The following is a 22,588-nucleotide window of genomic DNA, read 5'->3' as shown; positions in this document are numbered from 1 at the left end:
CATAATCTGTTAAAATCTGTGGGAAATTATAGCTGATTAACAAGAGTATAGAAGCACTAACCCTGACGGTAATCATAAAACTGATATTTCCTTAAAAGTTATATCCCATTCTGATTGGTTGATTGGAATGTTGTTCCAGGAACATGTTGTAGCTACTTGGCACAGCAACTTTGCTTATTAGTCTACCCTGACTCATTTATAGCCTCATCTCACCTTTGTGTTTACTAACGTTTGAAAACTCTCTTGAAACAAATAGTAAAAGAACAGATGTTCTTAAGACCCCCGTCAACCTTTTGTTTTTACTTCCGACCTTTGGAGCGAAGAGTGGGCAAAACCGACCACGCGCACACACAAACACACTATTCTCACTGTCATTTACATAGTTTTGTTGACGGCAGTTCAGCAGCGAAAAAGGACTGGCTGGATTCTCCGAGACACTTCAGAGGGAAACCATTTAAACTGAGAGGCGCGCGACCGTCAGCTTGTCTCGCGCAGAACACTTTCAGCACTGCACGCTTTCTTCTAGTGTGCGTCACATCGTTGCGTCTCTGTCAGCCGCGGATGAATTAAAGGTCGACCCGAGTCTCCAAAGAAGATTCAAGAACAAGGATCATATTTTAACCATAATGCCAAAAATGGTTTCATCTGGGGATTCAAAAGACGTGTCAAAGTCATCACAGAGCAATGGACATCACACATCACACATATTTCATTGTTTTACGACCCTCGTATGTTTCATGTTGTCTGCGTCTTCGGTGGCAGTTTGTCTGTTTATGAACGTCAAAACATCTCATCTTGAGCGTAAAATGGAGATTCTGGAGATGGAGCGACTGTCTGTGATGGAACCTGTGCACGCGACCCTGGATGCGAACGCGACCCTTCGGGATGCGATAGAGAAACTTGTGCAAGAGGTAAGGCTACTTTATTTTCAACGTTTTTGCTGCTTTTATAAGCATTAATACAAAAAAGTCAATTTATCTGGCTTTCGGTTTCTTTTTGTATTTGTATTGTTTATATAAAACGTACTGTGTTTTGATATTTTTATTTGTAAAGTAGCCTATGAAGTGAAATTTGAGAATGCCTGTTCATACTTTACACTCAAAACTATGAAATATTTTCCCTTATTGATTTTTCATAGGTGTTTTCCCAGAATTTTGAATTATGCATTGCATCGTGAAGCTATTTTGTATTTTTTTCAGGGAAAAAAATAAATGTTAAATGAAACATCCTTAAACAAAACGAAAATATCCTGGTAATTTTCACTTATCAATGTATACATCTATATCATATACATATATATTTGTTTTCTCAGAGACTCAAAGAGGGGGTGTCGAAAATTCGCACAGCTCGAGAAGCAGCGCAAGAGTGCTCGTGCCCTCCAGGTTTGTTCCTCTGCATGAGTCTGGGATGTTTTTGCCTTCTTTTCCTTCCAAAACGATGAACTGAGGCATATTTCCTCTATTTATTTATTTTTATCTCAAAATCTGATATATGCCTTAAATTGGATCTATATAAATGATGCAGCAGGTGATTTGCTAGCACGTGATGTTGATAAGAATGCTCAGGTCAATAGGGACTTGTCTTGCGATCCGTTTTCAGTTGTACTTTATCCCACTAAAGCATTAAGTGTATATATTTTTATATTTGATTTGGATTTTTAAATATATATATATATATATATATATATATATATATATATATATATATATATATATATATATATATATATATATATATATATTTTTTTTTTTTTAATTAAGCACTTGGGAAGAAGAAAATCATTGTTGCATCTCATCATTGCAATCTGCAGTGTCTTTCAAACTTAAGTTTAATGCCACAGTTATAACCTAAAGTATGAATTTAAATCCAGATGAAAAAAATCCAGAAGAGACTCTGAAAAACTCATAAAAATCTATACGAAACGACAGCAATTATTGTGACAAGTTAAGTGGATGGACACAGAGATGTTGTAATGATGATAATTGTTTACAGTCTGGACAAGTGTCAGTGTTCGGCATGTCAGTGTGACCACATGCAGAACCACAGCTTATATACTTCATGCTGAATTAAATAACTCACATGTGGAAGTTATAAAGATGAGAGTGGATCTCCTCTGTCCGCTGAGGCTGGTGGATGCCACAGATTTATTGCGTAAGCTCAGCTACGAGACATTAAAATTCATTGCCAGCTATCTGTGCAAAGTAGGGGATAGACGGAGGATACTTAACCTTGCATCAATTTGTTCTTATATTTTAGTCCTTGGAAATTTGGCTGTTGCCTGAGAGATAAAGAGAGGTTTACTCTAGCACTGTTTATGAGACGTACCATCTCAGGGCATAGTGGAATTATGCATGGTGAAAGAGTATCCCATATAGGACAACACGGTTTAAATTAAACTCAACTCAACTCTAAAGCTCTTTTATCTTTTTTCAAAGATTGATTTCATATCTATAACCTTATCATGCACATCGTTCCTTTACATGTTTAACATTTTGCCATGAGCAAAGAGCATATTAGAAATTCGGTTGGTAGAGATTTGCTTCTCATATCGTCATCCAGAGGTATTGTAGCTAGAAACGAAATCCAGTCTTTTTCATCCCTGATATTGAACATCTAAGAGGATAAAAGAACAGAAGAAATAACAGGAAATAAATCTTGTAAGAACAGTGAACATTGATAACTTAAAACAGTACTTCATCTCGTATCTTCTAAGAGATCTGTTTTACCTCCTATGGCAGATATATTGAAGAAACATGAGATCTATTTAAGGTAAATCTGTTTTACTGACTTTGTTAGCATTCTTTTCAGATTGTTGCTAATCAGTTTGTCTTTGGAGGAACCACTACTTCATGTTGAGTGTAAATCGCATTAACATTCATCAGATACTTAATACTTGTCTGTGATGTTCTTTTTATTGGTGCTTGGTAAGCCAACCATCATTATCACTAGTATTAAACACAAAAGATTATTTATTCCTTTTCTGAACAATCAAAAGTATGATTTACACCTAGACAATTACAAAACAGGCAAACAATCCCATATACTCACACTGAAGGAGCCACAACTAAGGTAATACTGATCACATTAACAGAGAGGTTCATGATATATTTTTGTGATCTTTAACAGTTAGTATTTGATCATTTACATTTGATAATTCACTCTTTACATCAAAATAGTAAATAGTGCTATTTAAGTCAAATTCAGCCCTTATTGGCCTGGTTTCACAGACATGGCTTAGACTAAAACAGGAATAGGCCATAGTTAAATTAGGGGAGGTAAGTATTTTTTTTTATATATAAATGGGCCTTAGATAAAACATTACTGGTTTGCATCTTGAGAAAAAAACAAAGGCGCTGATATTTTTTAAGATCAGTCAGTGCAAGTTCCTTTCAGTTGAAACAACTCAGATTTACATTTTAGTCTGGGACTAGGCTTAAGCCTGGTCTATGAAACCGGGGGATTATGATGCTCATGGGAGGTTTTCATTGGCAGTCTCACACATTATTTGATCACACTTGTATCTATCATTTATAGGCTGGTGGCTAGTATAATATGGACATTTAAGCATGTTATTTACTGTGATATAATGTTAGTCTGCTCAAAATATAGGCTACTCAAAACTAGGCTTTTTAGTTGAATGGTATTTGTTACCATTGTAATAAAAGGTAAGAGGCTTATACACAAAACATATGTTAACTTTATTTTAAAGAAATACAAGGTTGGTTGGAAATAAGAATTGTTTCTTTTTTTGAAAGTAAGAATAGTTTCTTAGTTCTTTACCTTGAATAGACCTTTTGTCTTCCTCAGTTGTGTTGCACTTCCTGTCTCCAGTTAAAGGCTTAGGTGCTTTTGGTCAATTGGACCGTTTTCTTAAGCTTGATTGTTAACCCTGAGTCATCCGTCGGTGCAGTTTGCAGTTCCTTCCTTTGCTTTTATTGGGCTTTCTTTTCAAGGCAGACATCAGAAAACACACTTGAACCAGAGACACAAAAGGACTTAGACCTGCGGACCATGAACTAATGAGCTCAACAAATCAGTTAATAAAGTCAGGCCTCGGGAAAGCTGAAGCCACTCAGACTTTGGTTTCCTCTGAATCTGAAATGACGACACACTGGTCACTTAGTGCTCAAAATGAACGAGGTACTGAACCAATTAGTCACTTACTCACTTCCTTATGACATTTGAATTCATTGTAGCTACGAGTCTACCAAGGTTTCAAGGATGTTAAAGATTTTCCTTGGAACCATAGATGCCAATAAAAAAATATTTTCAGGAGTGTATGTAATAAAATGCAAGTTTTGAGCCCCTTCTATATGAGTTTGAGTTTCAAAACACTCCTCGTTTGGTTGCACATTAATCTCTTTGATCAACATGTTGAAAGCAGCTGACATTCATCTCTTTTAGATTTTCTTGTGAGCATTTGACAACTTGTCATAATCATTATTACTTGCTTTTTTTGTATTGTCTTGTCAAGGACGTAAAATATATCCAAATCGTCAATTCAAAGTGCCCTACTCTAGTCTACATATTGGAAAACAGCTAGGATCCAGGCACATAACCAGAATACAGATGTTTGCATTCATTGCGAGTCTCTATTGATAGATACCACATTCATAACAGAGTCCAATAATACAGCTGCGTTTGTTTCACAAGTGAGCCTGCAGCTCTTCTAGGCAGTGCTCAGAAAACCTCTGTTGTTCCCACTACAGACAAACGCATTATTTTAAAACCAAAATCTGAGCGTGACTGTGAAAAGCTACAATAGGAAAAATCTAAATGTTTCACATAACCGTGTGACCCCATTCCTGAGCCTCAGGGTGATGTAGATCCAAACTCGTCATGGATCTGAACACCTTGCGTCTTCTTTCAGGTTGGGAGGTTGTTCTGGAAACAGCTCAACGTTCCTGGATAAACGTGCCTCTTAAGAATGTAATCTGCCTCTTGTTTTATTAGCCTACCAATTGAGAAGGCAGTAAGCTTTAATGCTTCCTCCAAAAGCTGTCTAGGGCTCTAAGGGTTTCGCCTGTGGGTGACATGGAGGGGCACAGATTATCTGTTGGCCTCTGTGTTGTATTGAACTTTTTCATGTCTGATCTATGTTAAGTTTTCCCCTTTGTGCATAAGTGTAGTCATATGTTATACTTTCATATTGAATTAAGCAGGCATAAAAGCACGGTAATGTGAAATCTAGCCTTCTCCATGCTCCGTGGGTGCTTATGTGTTTCTCCACACCAAGTTAGAAGGTTTTTTTTACTTCCCTGAGAAGCGGATCTCTCCAAACCTGCAGACGAGGAAATGCACTGGAAAATGAATAAATATTTTCATATTTCATATTATTTCCAGAAACGACTGTTCAACTTTAGCGATTGAATCTCCAGCACACATATTGTGTTGCTTTCTCAAGGGGACTCGAAAAATAATATTGCAGATATTATACATACAGATCCTTCTAAAAAAAATTGCCATATTGTGATAAAGTTCATTATTTTCCATAATGTAATGATAAAAATTAAACTTTCATATATTTTAGATTCATTGCACACCAACTGAAATATTTTAGGTCTTTTATTGTTTTAATACGGATGATTTTGGCATACAGCTCATGAAAACCCAAAATTCCTATCTCAAAAAATTTGCATATTTCATCCGACCAATAAAAGAAAAGTGTTTTTAATACAAAAAAAGTCAACCTTCAAATAATTATGTTCAGTTATGCACTCAATACTTGGTCGGGAATCCTTGGATGCTCAGGATCCTATGGAGGCCTTAGGTTGCTTTGATAGCGGCCTTAAGCTCATCCAGAGTGTTGGGTCTTGTGTCTCTCAACTTTCTCTTCACAATATCCCACAGATTCTCTATGGGGTTCAGGTCAGGAGAGTTGACAGGCCAATTGAGCACAGTAATACCATGGTCAATAAACCATTTACCAGTGGTTTTGGCACTGTGAGCAGGTGCCAGGTCGTGCTGAAAAACGAAATCTTCATCTCCATAAAGCTTTTCAGCAGATGGAAGCATGAAGTGCTCCAAAATCTCCTGATAACTAGCTGCATTGACCCTGCCCTTGATAAAACACAGTGGACCAACACCAGCAGCTGACATGGCATCCCAGACCATTACTGACTGTGGGTGCTTAACACTGGACTTCAGGCATTTTGGCATTTCCTTCTCCCCAGTCTTCCTCCAGACTATGGCACCTTGATTTCCGAATTTACAAAATTTGCTTTCATCCGAAAAAAGTACTTTGGATCACTGAGCAACAGTCCAGTGCTGCTTCTCTGTAGCCCATTTCCTGCGCACGCCTGTGCACGGGGGCTCTGGATCTTTCTACTCCAGACTCAGTCCACTGCTTCTGCAGGTCCCCCAAGGTCTGGAATCGGTCCTTCTCCACAATCTTCCTCAGGGTCCGGTCACCTCTTCTCGTTGGGCAGCGTTTTTTGCCACACTTTTTCCTTCCCACAGATTTCCCACTGAGGTGCCTTGATAAAGCACTCTGGAAACAGCTTATTCGTTCAGAAATTTATTTCTGTGTCTTACCCTCTCGCTTGAGGGTGTCAATGATGGCCTTCTGGACAGCAGTCAGGTTGGCAGTCTTACCCATGATTGCGGTTTTGAGTAATGAACCAGGCTGGGAGTTTTTAAAAGCCTCAGGAATCTTTTGCAGGTTTTTAGAGTTGATTAGTTGATTCAGATGATTAGGTTAATAGCTCATTTAGAGAACCTTTTCATGATATGCTAATTTTTTGAGATTTTGGGTTTTCATGAGCTGTATGCCAAAATCATCAGTATTAAAACAATAAAAGACCTGAAATATTTCAGTTGGTATGCAATGAATCTAAAATATATGAAAGTTTAATTTTTATCATTACATTATGGAAAATAATGAACTTTATCACAATATGCTAATTTTTTGAGAAGGACCTATATATATAGTCCAGTTTAACCTAAAATAAAAAATAATTCTGTCATAATGTACTTCATCTCGTGTTTCCAAAAGCATTTTTATCTGTAGAACATAAGATATTTTAAGATTTTATTTTCAGCCATACAATGGAAGTCAGTGGTGACCATTCAAAATATATTTTTTAATGTTCCACAGAAGAAATAAAGTCATACAGGTTTGAAACGACATGAGGTGAGGGTGATTACACAATTTTCATTTTTGGGTGAACTATCCTTTAAGTGCAGCCTGCGAGCACATATGTGGCACAAACTTTTCTTATTACTTTAATTTGACATGAGTTTGTAGCTGCATGGCTTTGCCAAATAGGCGGTCAAAATGTATCTCCATCAGGATCTAGCTAAATAAATACAAAATAAAGGCAATAGCGGCATGGGTTCTGTACTCTCGACTTATTAAAAACATCTGTCTGTAGTTTGTGGGAGGGCATTCTGGCATACTCTCAACATCACTGTGAAAACTCCCTCCCTGTTTGGCTGCAACATTTCCCAATTTCATTTGAATGAAATGTGAGGCCATGCACCCGCTGAAAATAGAGAGGAGATATGGAAGCAATTATGGTGTGTTAGATCTGATTATCAGAAAAAATAGGTGATTTGGTGATCATATAGGAGACCCGCACTTTTTCTCTCCCTCTCATCTCACACCTCACAAGAATTTACACATTTGGAGAACGTTTATACCTTCTTGCTCAATCCTAGATGATTCTCAAGATCTCCAATTACAGTAAAATAAAACCAGGGCTCTTTTGAAACTATTTGATAAATGCATTGAAAAAACATTCTATGTTTTTCATCTTTGTAATGTTATATTTTCTCTTTAATCTCAAAGATGATGTCAATTTATAAACGATAAGAGCATTGTTGACCTCTTCTTTTAGTGATTAAAAATTGTTCTTACTCATTAGATCTTGGTTTAGCATTTTGTACGTTTCGGTTTGCATGTACTGAAAAGTTGCCAGGGCTGTTGCTGTTTTAATTTGTTTCTTAATTTGTTAAATAAGTGTTTGTCAAGCACTTGTGTTGTCAATTCTCAGACTATCTAAAATACAAGTAAGCCATTAATTGAGAGTTCTCATAACACCTTTATGAAACCTGTCATTTTTACGTTGAAACACTGCCATTTTTATGTTACAATGTGTAGCATTATATGTAAGAAAAATGGACAGTGAAATGTAGCTAAATGAATCAGAATCAAATTGAATAAAGAGCTTGTGAATCAAAATCAAGGTTGGAAATTTAAGCGGCATAGAGAATACACCTTTGATTTATCTAGTCTCTCCAGTGAGCCATTGACTATAATCTCATTCACATGTCCATTTCCTTCCAGTCAGTCCTGCTCTTTCTATGGGGTCTCGTCTGTTTGTATGATTATGTGTATTGAAGGAGCCTGATCCTTGTCCTTGTGTTGTCAGGCCTAATCTTAATTGCAAATCTCTCGAATGCCTACAGCAAGCCAGAGAATTCATTTTCTCCCTCTGTTGTATCCCCCATCTGTGTGGCAGCATGCCATGTCTTTTCACATTTTCAACCTCTCCCCTGACTGGACTCTTGGGTTGCATGGTTCATGGCAGAACCTTGGAGCTGTGCTAGGCTTGGAGCCGTATTTCCTAGACTGAGATTTTGAACAGGGCTGCACTTTTTTTTTTTCGGTGCCATGGGGAGATCTTGCCATTTTCCTGCAACATTTTTTACTGTCAAGCTGTGAGGTTTGTTTTTACATCGTTTTCACCTGGGGCTTTTCTGGAAAATGGTCTTGAGTGATTAAAAAAAGAAAAAAAGTTTTCCTAACCGCTTTCAGATATGACTATTTCGGCTAGATTTTGCTTAACTTAATGTCAAACCATGGAAAGACAGTAACGGTTCCTCATTATTCCATGTCTGGTAGTAACTCACACTAAACTTTTATCAGAATGTTGGAATTATGGTTATTTACTGTAAATTATTAGATGACTTGATTTTTTCCTTCCAAAATCTGAACATTTACAGTGTTAACAACAGAAAGACCATGGCTGCTTTTGAATGAAATAAGGTTGAGAAACTCTGCTGAAGTGGATCTTCAGTGACATGCACAACTTCTTAACAGTACATGTGGATCTTCAGTGACTCATGCTCACTCAGTTCTGTGGACCGCTGTCCTCACTCATTCTGGGTTGTCTGATGAACAAACCTCAAGCAGATTGGCCAGCTGCATTCAGTTATCTAAAAAGAAAGATTTCAAATTCGTGTGAAGACTATTTTGCATACTAAGTCAGAGGTGCATGCAGTCGGAATGATTGTAATCTCCTAATTATGTGTGTTGATGTACTCTGTTTTGATTGGTTGAGAGATACAGTAAGATTTCTTCCTCCTTCAACCAGACTCTATTGAAGAACAATTCAATAGATGCCATTTATATATTTAGTTTTTTATGTTTCTTTGCCAGAGCAAAAACACACTCCATATTTTATAAGTATACTGTCCTGACCTGTTGAAATTTAGGATAAATTCTCCCAGGATAGAAAGACTCCTGTATTTTCTATTAAGCATATACAGCTTGTTTATATATGTGTTTTGGCTCTGGCAGGCTGTATGTTTGTATGCGTGTGTTTGTGGGTTTTGAGTCTGAGTGAATGTGTAGGCCTCCAAGCACTTGGTGGGGGGTTGTATACTGAATGTCTGGCAACCCTCTGATGGTCTTAGTCTGACTTTGTCCACTGCTAGTGATCTTAAGCTGTGCTAAATAAACGTTATCCTGCTTTGAACAGCAAGTGTTGATACTGTAGATTTAAAATATTCTATTAGACAAATAATGTGTTTAATAAATGGTGTGGCATTTCAAGATAAATGAATAAAATAAACATTTTCAATATTTTTTATGTTTTTTCAAAGAATTATTAAGCTCACCAAGGATGTAGTACAATACAGTAATATTGTGATATAATATTATCATTTAAAATAACAGTTTTCTATTTGACTATTTTAAAATGTAATGAATTACTGTGATGGCAAAACTGAATTTTCAGCAGCCATTACTCCCGTCTTCAGTGTCACAAGATCCTTCAGAAATCATTCTAATAAGCTAATATTCAAGAGACATTTCTTAAGGTGTGATGTGGTTTAAATTTTTCCTTTCTCTTTGGAGTGTTACAAGCTCTTGATGTATAAAGAATCTCTAAAGACTAAAGTCTCAAATCCAAAGATATATTCTTTATTAAAGTTAAGACTCTGCCACGCCCCCCTAAATGCCTCATTCAAACACGCCCCCACATCTCTACGTCACTATGTGGAAATATTTGCGTAATGCCACCCAAATGTTCATGCAAATAAAGAAGGCACGGTTACAGTATCTGCAGTTAGTTTTGAAGCAACCATGTCAGGGAGATACTGTGTGTATCTAGGCAAAAAGCAAAAGCACTTTATTTGGCCTTCCGAAAGTAAATGCATATAGAAATCTTTCAAATAACTTGCAACAGAACAGTAATGCATTTTATGGATGACCATTTCGTTAACCTATAGGAGAGGAGGTCATTCTGACTTTGCTATGACAATTTGCCACTTCTGAATTCACTTAAGTTTATGTATTTGCTGTTGACTATTCAAATGTGGAGTTTTGCAGAGAGTGTGTGTGTGTGTGTGTGTGTGTGTGTGTGTGTGTGTGAGTGAGAGAGAGAGACGGTCACACAGTGGAGCCAGCTGCCTTAACCGTCCGTGCCTTGTGTACTGCAAACACATACGAGCTTCATCACTGTGTCTGTCACGACTCTGTTCCCCTTTCAGGCTTGAACTCAGGGCCGGCCCATGGCATTTATCTTTTTGTCGGAAGTGCTCCTACACCCATATATTAAGCAAAATAATTTCCGACAGTTTACATCATTTTAGTACTGATCGATCATCAAACTAATTAAAATAATGTTAGAATAAAATAAAACTGACATCAACTTGAAATAATAAGATTTGACATACTGTATGTCATGTTGGACTAATTTAAACACTTTCTGCGTCACAATCTAATTATAATACATCATCATAAAGCATTAATTATGCATGGCGCATGCAGTTAAAAACATTTAGCCAGTTATGTGCTCTTAAAGTATCATTTCTAAAAAAAAATCTAAAAATAAATTTATCTGGTTCACAAGGTAGGAAGCGAAGAAGATGAGAAAAAAAAATATCAATGTGGAAATAATAATCGAAAAAAGTGAAATGACTGTATTAGATCGTGATGTTGAGTATTTTGAAATAGCCTTTTTAGAACATTGTAACTGGCAACACTGACACCGTTGAATGATTTTGCTTGAGTTAACTGCTTATTTATTTTTACTTTATTTTCTCTCAAATAAATGTAAGCTTCTGTTATGTTGTTTCAATATCAGGTACATAGGCTACTGCTTGCTTTTAATTCACCAAAAAGTGGCAAAATATCTTTTGAACAAGACCACGACTAGGATAATCTAGAATTCATAATATGAAATAATTCATTTTAAGTATGTCATTTTACACTGTACATATGCACAAAACTGAAATAAAAGGTATGGGTATGATAATTAGACTAGCTAGCTGGCTAACATGTACAAATAAATTACAAAATGTGACCTTTATTTTGTTGCCTTTGTTGTCTGTTAGATTATTTTAGGCATTTCATATTGCTCATATTTCACTTTGTTGTAATAAGTACTTGTCACTGTAGGCATAGTTGTGGGAGTAGCCATGTCTGGTCTCTTCAATAGGCTATTATAACAAATTCACTCATAAAATACCTACAAGGCGCTTCAACATCTTTTTTTTTTTCTTCCAACATTTAATTATCAAAATTTATTTACTACTTATTTATGTCAATACTTATCAGTATTTATGTCATATTATATTATATTATATTATATTATATTATATTATATTATATTATATTATATTATAGTAAAGTTTTGAAAAATCTGCATTTTCAGAATTCTTTTAGTGGGGCGGGACGGAAATCTAAAATCTTGCCTAAGGCATCAAATGAGCCTGGGCTGACCCAGCTTGAACTGATGGTCAAACTAAGGACATTATTAACTGTCTTTACATTTATTTTGAAATATGAAGCACCATAAGAAAAAGAAAGCTTCTAAATAATATTTCAGTTAATAAGGCAATTTTTTCATTAAATAACAACCTTTTTGGCACAAATGTTGAAATCATTATGTAAAATTAGTTATAGGAAACCCCCCGGCCTTGCCAAAAAAGAAACTGACCACACCATCCCCCCGAAATATTTTTACAATCCAACTACTGATTACAAGCATTGTTCCATGTAGGCTTCAATTCCTTTTCATTTCCATATTTTATCTTCATTAAATGCAAATATACAAGGCAAGGAGAAATTTGGAAAACTGGCTCCTGATTGTGTTTAAAGATTCACTTGCAGAATTTTCTTGTTAAAGCTGTATCTTCACTTAAATGCAGGTGTTATGCAGTGTTGTGTGCATGTTTGTTTTGGGGTCTGTATAGACATATTAGTGACTCACATCACAGACTGTTTGCATCCCTCTCATCCTTCACTGAGAAAAACTAACTTCCGGATGTCCCCCTAGCATTCATGTCCTGGTAAGGATGTGTCAGTGTGATTTAGAGAACAGAGGTGGGTCTGTAAGCACTCGTCATTGTTTAACTTTGTTTGTTTATGTTACTCTATAGTGGAACAACAAGACAGATTATGAAAAAAAACGAGAAATAAATACCCCCTTATTTTCCCCACTTTTACACACATGGCTTTCGTCGAACATTAAAAATGTTAAGTCTGGTTTACAGAGAACATCCCGTGCTTGAAAAGTAATTAAAGTGTTAGGATAATTAGAGGTTTGCTTAAACAATGTGAGTCTGGATTTGTGTCATGGCCTGAAATGAGCACTTTAAGTAAGTGATGGAAATCAATAGATTAAGCATAACAATGTGACGGCACTAACGTTTACAACACTGTGTTAAACCAGGATAGGGACTGTTATCTAGACCAACGACTCCCCTGTCAGCTTGGACACAGTCCACACGAAGTCAACTAAAGGTCACACAACAAACAAAAAAAATCGATGTCATCCAAACATGTATCAGTGGGATGCAATTCCTGAATTGTTTTTTATTTAGTTTGTTTAATTTTTACTTTTTCATTTATTTAATTAATGAATTAAATTTAATAAAATTTTATTAATATTTAATATAACAATTAAAATATAAATTAAAATACTTGATATAACAAATATTTTTACAAAATTAAAGTTTTACAACCATAAAAAAAAAAAAAGATGAAGATGTAATAAATATATAGCCTGACTACGTCAGCCTTCGTTCTTCTGCTCAATTTCATTTGGCTTCTGTACTCAGTCTGAGATAGCGACCTATCTCCCAGTTTTCCCCCGGCCTCAAAACAGCCGTCCAATCAACGAACAGAGGGTGGGATGACAGCCATGACGCAGATGCTAAGCGCTGAATGTAAGATTGTAGTTTAGGTTGGGAAAATGAAAACGACAGAGGACACGGAGACTGCATTTTGCGGTACAAATATCTTGGTGCTTCTTGGCAGGTCAGAGACTAATGGTTATGACTACACAGTGTTGGTTTTTTCGTTATGTGTGCCCAGATTTCATTGACCTCTGAGTTATGACATCAATTCTTGCCATTCACCAAATCAACTTGTCAGCACACACACAATCACACATTACACACCAAACAGTCTAGATAGTGACTCATCTGCAACTATACATACAAACTGTCTGTTCACAATTAATCCACTTCCCAGGGAATGATTCCTCCTGAAACTTCTTTCACTTTTTGATTATTCTGTCTTCTCCGCTTAATAATAAAGCACACCTGTTCCAGTTTGGCTCAGCTTTCTATTAAGACTCATCCAAGACCAGGAGCATTTAATTAAGCCACCTGCAGAAGTGATTATAATAATTCCAGTGAATCTTCATTGAGTTTACTGAGCCTTGTTTTATATCATTATTGTGGACTCTAAAGTTCAGTTAACTGTGTCTGATCTGCATCAGTTATATCATGGAACTCTAAAGTTCATTCAATTAAACAGTTGTAAAAATAGGCAATATCACATGAGAAAGAGTGCTGTTGTATTTAATCTCAGCATGATATAGATGTGAAAAGTTCAGTACAACCAGGGCTTCTAAAGCTGCTGAACAATATGTAAAAAGTTTAAAGTTATGTTAAAATGTACAGACTTTTTCATTATTACAGTTTCATTCTGCTTTCCAAAGCCTGGTTAGAAATCATGAGATTAATTGTAACTATTGTAATCAGTTTATACTCATATATTTATGTTTTTCTTTATGCTCATTCATCTAGCAGCAATGGTGGGTAGAAAAACGACATATAACAAATTTTTCAATTTTAGCCTTTTATTTTAATTTTTTAATATATTGTTAATATTTTTTTTATATTTTTTTAAAGCTGAAGTTAAAAAGATAAATATTTTGTCCCTCCCACATTAAAACATATGAATTTAAACTGTAATGTCAAATATTCATCCGTCCATTTTCCAATCTGCTTGTTGTGTGAAAGGTGACAGGGATTTTGGAGCCTATTTCATTGTGTCAGGCTACAGGCAATGTCAAAGTATGTTAATATGCAGTCTAAGATATAATAAATTTGAAGTATATGTCATCAGTGTTTGATCGGTACTTGATAACCCAGCAAAGCCCCCTAAGCATGGCTCTGCTGTTAGGATGACCTCCTTCTGTAAAAGGCTTGAAGACTTGTATTTACCATGAATCTAAAAGATTCTTAGCACCCAGCTTTCCCAGAGCCTCAGAAATCTTGCGCAGTGCAGGTGTACAGCAGTAGCAAAGCTCTTCTGATGAAATATAGTCCATACTTAAGACCTGTGTTTCTCATTACCACGTGTCAAGATTTAAGCTCTCTGGAGTGGTGTCTTCCCTCTTTTGCTTCTAATGGAAAGAGTGTAAGCTCTGGGCACAGCAGAGATACAAGAGGAAACTCAGGAGACCAACAGGCCTTCTGGCCGGCATATGTTAATGTCATTATTCTGACAGACTGGGAGAACAGGTAGTGAAAGTAAACCCAGTAGAACCAAATCCTTCCTGTGTTTAACGTTGGATCATTAACATCAGGTGCAGTTGGACATGCTCCATTAGCAGCTCTGGCCCACCTTTGAAGATCAGGTCAGGGATTTTGACACTCATTGATCCATTGTCAGTGTGTTTCTTTTTATAATAGACACCTGCCCTGAACCCCACACAAGATGAACTGGCATCATCTTTAAAATCTTGAGTGTTTTAAAAGCTTCTGTCTTTAAGTTGTAATTCAGCTCAGACTGTGAGCTTTTTTAACTTTCTGGGTCTATTACGCATTGTTTAATTTGTTTGACATATTATAGACTATAGAGTAAACACCTAATTTAAAGGTTGAAAATTTTGACCAAGAAACAATTGAAGCACTCAAAAAACTTGAAGTAGTTTGTGAAATGAGATGTGAACCCCATGACCTTAAAGTTAACATGATACAGTAGCCGCTTATTTTACCTCCCCAATAGTTAGAGTTAAGAGTTCAACAAGATATGATGTCAAATGTAGGATTACATTTCTGCACAATAACACCACAATACAACTTGTATTAAGAAAGTAAACAAGGTAAACGTCTCAGGTTACACATGTTACCATGGTTCCTTGAGGGAGCGAGAAGCAGCTTTGAACACTTTGAGTAATGCTTACTGCGTGAGCGACTCTGAATATGTGCAGTGCAGTCTGTCCAATGGAAGTGCGTGATGTCACGGAAAGTATGATGTAAGCAACCAGGAAGCTATAAAAGCATATGCCGGCATTAGCAGGAGTGAAGCAAGAGACACAGTGTCTAGTTCCTTCAAGGAAACATGGTTACATGCATAACCTGCATCAAACGCTATGGGGAACGAGGTGCCCACTCCGTCAGACTTCCAAGTCCTAGCCTACTGTGTATCTGAAGGGCACAGCTAAGGCAAAAGAACAGAAGAGCCAGGAGTGGCATGTATATCAAGGCCATAAAACCTCACAAAAGTGGAGGGTGTGGACCATCCCGCAGCGTTGCAGATGTCCTGCATCTCATAGGCCAGGTTGATAGCTTCAACTATCCACCAGCTAAGGGTCTGCTTAGTCGCAGAAAGACCCCTTTTGGGAGGACCATGGCACACAAGCAGTTGGTCCATCCTGCTCCACAGCTCTGTGGACATATGTGTCCAGTGCTTGAACTAGACATATACAATTAAGCTTCTTCTGGTTGGGCTCCCGGAAGGGAGGGGGCAGAAGGCCTGCAGCACTGTCGGTAGTGGTGTGACAGAGGGAACCTTGGGAACATAAACCGCTCGAGTATAGAAATGCTTTGGCCATGCCGGGTGCAAAGTCAAGATGAGTACAGGGCACTGAGAGGGCCTGAAGATCTCCAACTCTTTTTAGAGAAGTAATTCCCAACAGAAAGGCAGTCTTTATAGTCAGATGACGATCTGATATCTCCTCAATTGGCTCAAATGAAGCTTTACAGAGAGCCTCTAACACCATAACCAAGTCCCGGGGGGGACATGAGACCGTACTGGAGGCCTCAGCGCACTGTGGACGAAATGTGTCACTAGGGGGTGTCTGCCCGCTGACTGGCCACTGAGGGAGACATGGTAGGCCGCAATGGCTGCCATGTAAATTTTTAAGGTGGAGTGGATTAACCATGCAGAGAACCTGGATTTTAAGTTTCTACCTCATGGCATACAGTTTCCTTGTTGAGGGAGCTCTGGATAAAAGTATGGTCTCAACAACCTCGGTTGAGGTACCGCATACTATGAGCTGCCCCTCAGGGGCCACACCCACAGTTTCCACAACTCTGGGCGGGGTTGAATTATCATACCCTGCACCTGTGAGAGTAGATCTCTCCTGACCGGATTCTCCCATGTACAGCCATTCTCCATATCTGCTTCACCATCTCGGGGTGGAGCATCCATTCCCCAGGCTTTGGCCCTCGATGTCGTACCACTATCTGCTCCGATTGAGCTAAAATCAAACAATCATCAATATAATTTAGTATGCGGATGCCCTGGAGTTGCAATGGAGCCAGAAGAGCATCCATACACTTCGTAAATGTGCAGGGTTGAGAGTGCAAGGCCGAATGAAAATACTCTATATTGTAATGCTTCACCCCCGAAAGCAAACCTCAGAAACTTCCTGTGTTGGGGAAGGATGGAGACATGGAAGTATGTGTCTTTACGATCTATCGTGACAAACCAGTCCTCGGACCTGATTGATGGTAAGCATCTTGAGCTTCAAGTGCATGTTTGAGTGGTTCAGCTAGAACTATGTATCTTTGGAACTATGAAATAACATCTGTAAAACCCAGATTGCCTCTCGTGAGGAGGAACCACCTCGATGGCTTCCTTCCTTAATAGGGTATTCACTTCCTGTTCCATAACCACAGCCTGCTTCCAACCAAAGTCAGAATAACCCCGTTGAATCTCGGCGGTGGAGATCCGATCTGAATATGGTTACCTTTTTCTACCATGTGCAGGACCCATTGAGATACATATGCCAGTATTTTCCATGCTGCTAAATAATCTACTAAGGGAATCAGTTTTTCGAGACTGACCTGGTATTATAAAGGCTCCCAAATGGATAGCGAGCAGTGTTAGGGAAAGTTACTTTTAAAAGTAATTACGTTAAGCATTACGTTATTTTGCGGAAATTTTTTTTTTTTATCTGGGCTGGGCTTGCTTGTTTACTTTTAATATAAAAAGTTATATTTTTGGCAAATGTAAAAAGCACTTTCACACCAAAAGCCTCAGGCTGAAGGAAATTCACATCTGTAAAGCACAACACAGAAGAAGGAAGTTAAACATTCTTCAGCAATAAAAAAAGAAAGAATTTTTTTTAGTTTATCTTGTGTAATTTTTGCCGGCTGCAAATTGGTTAACAAAATGGGATTAAACACATAAAGGGTATTTGATATTTAATTATTGCAGCTTTGAGTCATATTCTGAGTTGCTTTCAACTGTTTCTATTAATTTTGAGGAAAACTAAATACAATTTTCTTTTATTTCTTTTTTTTTTTGTGAGTGAGATGAAATAATGCATATTCAAATTTATTCAACTAAAGTAACATCTTTCTCTCAACAAGGGGACAGGAGATCTTTCAATGAATAAATGGGAAAAAAAGCATTACTTATTAGAAAAAGAAACTCAGATATCCAGATGTAAATTAAAAAGTAATGCATTACTTTACTAGTTACTTTAGAAAAGTAATCTGATTATGTAACTCGTGTTACTTGTAATGCGTTACCCCCAACACTAGTAGAGAGCCTCTCAGCTACTCTACGCTTGCGGGCGGAAGAAACTGAGAACAGCACTGACTGGAAGCCGCTGTGCTTTGGAGCTCTGGGAGGGTTGGCAGACCGACTTCTCGAGGACACTGAGGCGAGACGGGCACCATGTGATGCGGTGTACACTGCTCTACCCCAGTAAGATCAGGACTTCTTGGCTAAGGACTTTTTTGCTTTAATAACTTCCCTAAGGTCTGTTTTGGGCTTAGAAGTCCCCGGCCTGGAGCTTTGGCTATCGGTCCCACCTCGGGGGAGCACAAGAGGCAAAGCTCTGTTTTTGAGCGTTGCGGTACAAGGCGCTGGTATGCGGAGGGTGCATCTCCCACCCAGATGCCCCAAGAGAGTGACGAGGGAGGAACTTTTTGAACCCCCCCACACTTGGTTACCTTTACTTACTTAACTTTACCTTTCCTTTATGTGTCTTTCCATGTTCACCATAGCTACCATCGACCGCCCGATGCCGCGAGCTGTCTCTTTGGTGGCATGGAGGGAGAGATCAGCAGTCCACCTCAGCTCTGAAATATCTCCTCTCCCTCATCAAGCTCTTTTAGCAGGTCAGCATGGTACACCTGTAACACAGCCATTGTGTGCAGAACTGCACCAACCTGACCCGCTGCCGCATACCCTTTGCCTACTAAAGCCGAAGTTGTTCTGCGCCTTCGAATGCCACACCGGAGCCTTCAGAGACAATGTAGTCCATGTGGACAGATAGCTTGCAATCGTCTGCTCTCCCAGCCCTGCCACATTGCCATAGTAATCAGATGCGGGGATGAAGAGGCGGGCCGAGAATGGCAAATTCCATGATCTGGCAATCTCACTGTGCAGTAGTGTTGTTTTTGGCGGCCGGTTCTAATTTTAGTTTTAGTCTAGTCTTTGTGTGAAGCTATCATTTTAGTTTTTATTAGTTTTAGTCACGTTCATACTCCTTTTAGTCTAGTCAAGTTTCAGTCAAATAAAAGTCTGAGCATTTTACTCTTTATTTTAGTCAGAATTATTCATTACTATTTTTGTCTACTTTTAGTTAACGAAAATTGATGATTTAATCTAGTTTTAGTCAATGAAAATTGTATTTTAGTCTCCTTTTAGTAATGCAATTCTATTTAACCCAGTCAATATAGTATAAGTACCTAGTAGTATAGACGAAACCAAAATTTCCTTTTAGCCAAACCCATTTCAAACAAGGTTATCTTTTTATTTTATTGTTACCTTATAGACTCAAGAATACATCCATTCCAGACACTGAAGATGCTCTGATTTGAATGTACAACATTTATTTTACCAACCAAACATGTTAGAAGTACACACATCAGTCCCTTTCTCTGTGTCAGACCTAACTTTGTTTGTCATCATCTTCTAAATAATGCCGCGAGTGGGGCATGAGGAAGTGACATCACCTGTGTCTGCGCGGGGAATGCTGGTGAAGGCTTCCCCCTCGAAGAGAGCCTTCTGGCAGCGAAACGTCCACAATGCGGACAATGGGCTCGCTTGAGAGCCAACTCGGCATGCTTCAATCCCAAGCTGACACGCACAGACTGATGATCCCACAATCTGAAACGTGATCTGCTATCGCCCAAATGTTTGGTCTTACCAGGTGCTTTTGACATGGTGGAGCTTATGAGGACAGACATAACCAAATAAGACTCACAAGACAGATTGATAACACATGCACACACATAGCCCTTGCTGAATGACAACAAAGCTGATGTCGGCTATGCAGCATGTGCTTTTATAGCTTCCTGGTCACTTGCATTTCCCCGCCTGTGTCACGCTCTTCCATTGGACAGATTGCACACAATATTCAGAGTTGCTCACGCTGGAAGCGTTCCCCATAGTATTTGACACAGCTCGAGTTCCTGAAGAGGAACTTTGGCTTTACTACAAAATTAATGGATATTGATACAGGTTTCCTGATTTGATTCAACTCTGATTCACAGACTCTTGATTTGATTACAGTTTTGATTCAGTTTGATTTGATTCTGATTAATTTGGGTGTATTTCATTTATGTCTATTTGCTGTCAAATGAAACAACTCTCAACTCCTTTTCAAATCTGTCCTATCGAAATTTCTTTTCATCCCACTAAAATTTTTATTACAACAAAAATATGTTTTCAACACTGATAATCAGAAGAAATGTTTTTAGAGCACCATTTCAGCATATTAAAATTATTTTTGAAGGATCATGTGAACCTGAAGACTGGAGTGATGGCTCAATAAATTACATGTTAAAATATATTAAATGTTGAAAACAGTTACTTAGAGCAAAATAATGACACTACTGTAATTTAGATCTGTTTGACAGCAGAATCTGAACTGAAATTAATAAGATAATTAATCTTTGTTCATATTAATGGCAACATTTGCTAAAACATTATTAAAATCCAAAGTTTTATCTGTTCATATAAATACAACTGTTCATTGTTAGTTCATGTTAGCTCAGTTCCATTAATTAATATTAACTAATTAATGTAACTGAGATAACATGAACTAACAATGAACAGTTGTATTTATATGAACAAAGATTAATAAATATTGTAATACATGTATTGTTCATTGTTAGTTAATATTAGTTAAAGCATTAATTGACCTTAACTAATTAACCTTATTGTATTGTAAGGTGTCTCTCAAAAACCTTTTTAAAACCTACCTCAAACTTTCTGACAGAAGTGTATATAAATTCTAAAATACTTACCCATAAGAAGCAGGATTTTAAACCTGATACTAATAATACTGTTTTGTAAAGAACAACAAAGATGTTGACTGGGAACATCTCCTACTTGTGTAAATCACGCTGTGTCAGGAAAACCCTAGCGTTTATAAAAAAAAAAACCAAACCTTCTCAGAGTAACCCTTTTAACACACTGTCTCCTGCAGCTCCTCCTCTTTATATGAAATATATGTAGTGACTCTATCACTTTAAAGTTAAAATAATAATGAAATGACACTTTTATGCACATACATGCAGCATACTAACACAACAATCTGCATGATGACCAGTGACCACTGCCTCTTTTTGGCAGCTTTATGAAGAGAGAGTCTGCTAAACTTCAGAAACTGAGGCTGAAACACACGCGTGCTGTCACTGTTCTTCAATGTGATGTACAGGAGGAGTTGGTCACATTCACACAAATGACAGATTATGTAGGTGAAGCTGAGGTGTGTGTGACCGTGACTGACTTCTGCATATTCAGAGCTAATTTAAGTGTCCTGTCTGCAACCATGTTCCATATGCCTGTCCCTGCATACATCACAAATACAAGGTCCCCTTTCACCCCAGTTTGCAGCACTCCTCACATCGGGGGCTGACACCGGACCACCCTCTGTCAGTGGGGTGGCGTAACCAGACCACTCATCTAAACCATCACTCACAGGGTGACAGTTCTTCTCTTGTATACTTATGCTTCAAGCAATTGTGCATTACTGAACTCAGCTTACAGCCGCTTATGCTCTTTTAACTGGAATCAAATTCTTTACCATGAAACCTAAAACAGCAGACACAGGCAAATGTAATAGCAGATCATTTTCCATTGATGTTTTTTTTTTTTATCAACATTGCAACGACTTACGAAATACGCAGTGAGTTCCTTATAAGGAGTGTTACGAGGCAGAATACCAAAAACAACAACAACAACAAAACTATTGTATTATCCTTGTTGAATGCACACAGTATTATAGTGGGCCAGCAGTGCAGTTTGGGTCTGCCGAAAATTGTATTGGTCGGACATCATGAGATTGATCTTAATTGTTTTATTCTGTTTCAGCCCTAATATGAAATAAAATCCTCATTAAGTCCCTAATCATAGAGTTTCTAATCCTCATTTATTATTATTTTTTAACCTTATACTCAAGTTGAAGGATCTGTCCAAATGTCATCCCAACTTTCCAAACTTAGTCATTTGAACAAACAATTTTGCGATGAACTATGTTTTGCGAGTTCCTAACATGCATTGCAGCTTGAAATAGTTTCGTGGTAAGTTGACCATTATTTAAACATGATCATTGCTGCTGTTGTTACTGCCATACAGCTCAGAGTTCATATTTTGATTGAATTAACATTTAATTATCTTACTGTGTTTGAGATTTTTGTGTTGAGGCATTTGTGCGTTTCATTGCATCTTTGGGGTTTAATATATTTATCTATTTGGGTAATATGACGATTTTATTTTTTACTGTATATAAGTCGCTTTGGATAAAAGCATCTGCTAAATGACTGAATGTAAATATAATATTTTATTCATATATGTTGACTTCAGTACAATAGTTATAAAGCAAAATAATTAAATGTGCAAACAATGTTTTTCCATGTTTTCACATTTACAATT

General features: G+C 37.5%; 1 protein-coding gene across 1 annotated transcript in view; it reads left to right on the top strand.

The window, feature by feature from the left end:
- The first annotated feature begins 384 nt into the window (after positions 1–384).
- The window catches only part of LOC127941659 (collagen alpha-1(XXIII) chain), a 93,811-nt gene continuing 71,607 nt past the window's right edge, over positions 385–22,588 (top strand). Inside the window, exons 1-2 of the mRNA XM_052536976.1 lie at positions 385–911; positions 1,313–1,382. Coding sequence (XP_052392936.1) covers positions 627–911; positions 1,313–1,382 — 355 coding nt within the window. The 5' untranslated portion in view covers positions 385–626. The remainder of the gene's footprint in view (positions 912–1,312; positions 1,383–22,588) is intronic.

The sequence above is a fragment of the Carassius gibelio genome, chromosome A21 (assembly GCF_023724105.1).
Source record: "Carassius gibelio isolate Cgi1373 ecotype wild population from Czech Republic chromosome A21, carGib1.2-hapl.c, whole genome shotgun sequence".
NCBI lineage: Eukaryota > Metazoa > Chordata > Actinopteri > Cypriniformes > Cyprinidae > Carassius > Carassius gibelio.
Note: the sequence above shows the minus strand (reverse complement) of the source record. Positions and strands in the feature narration are given on the sequence as shown.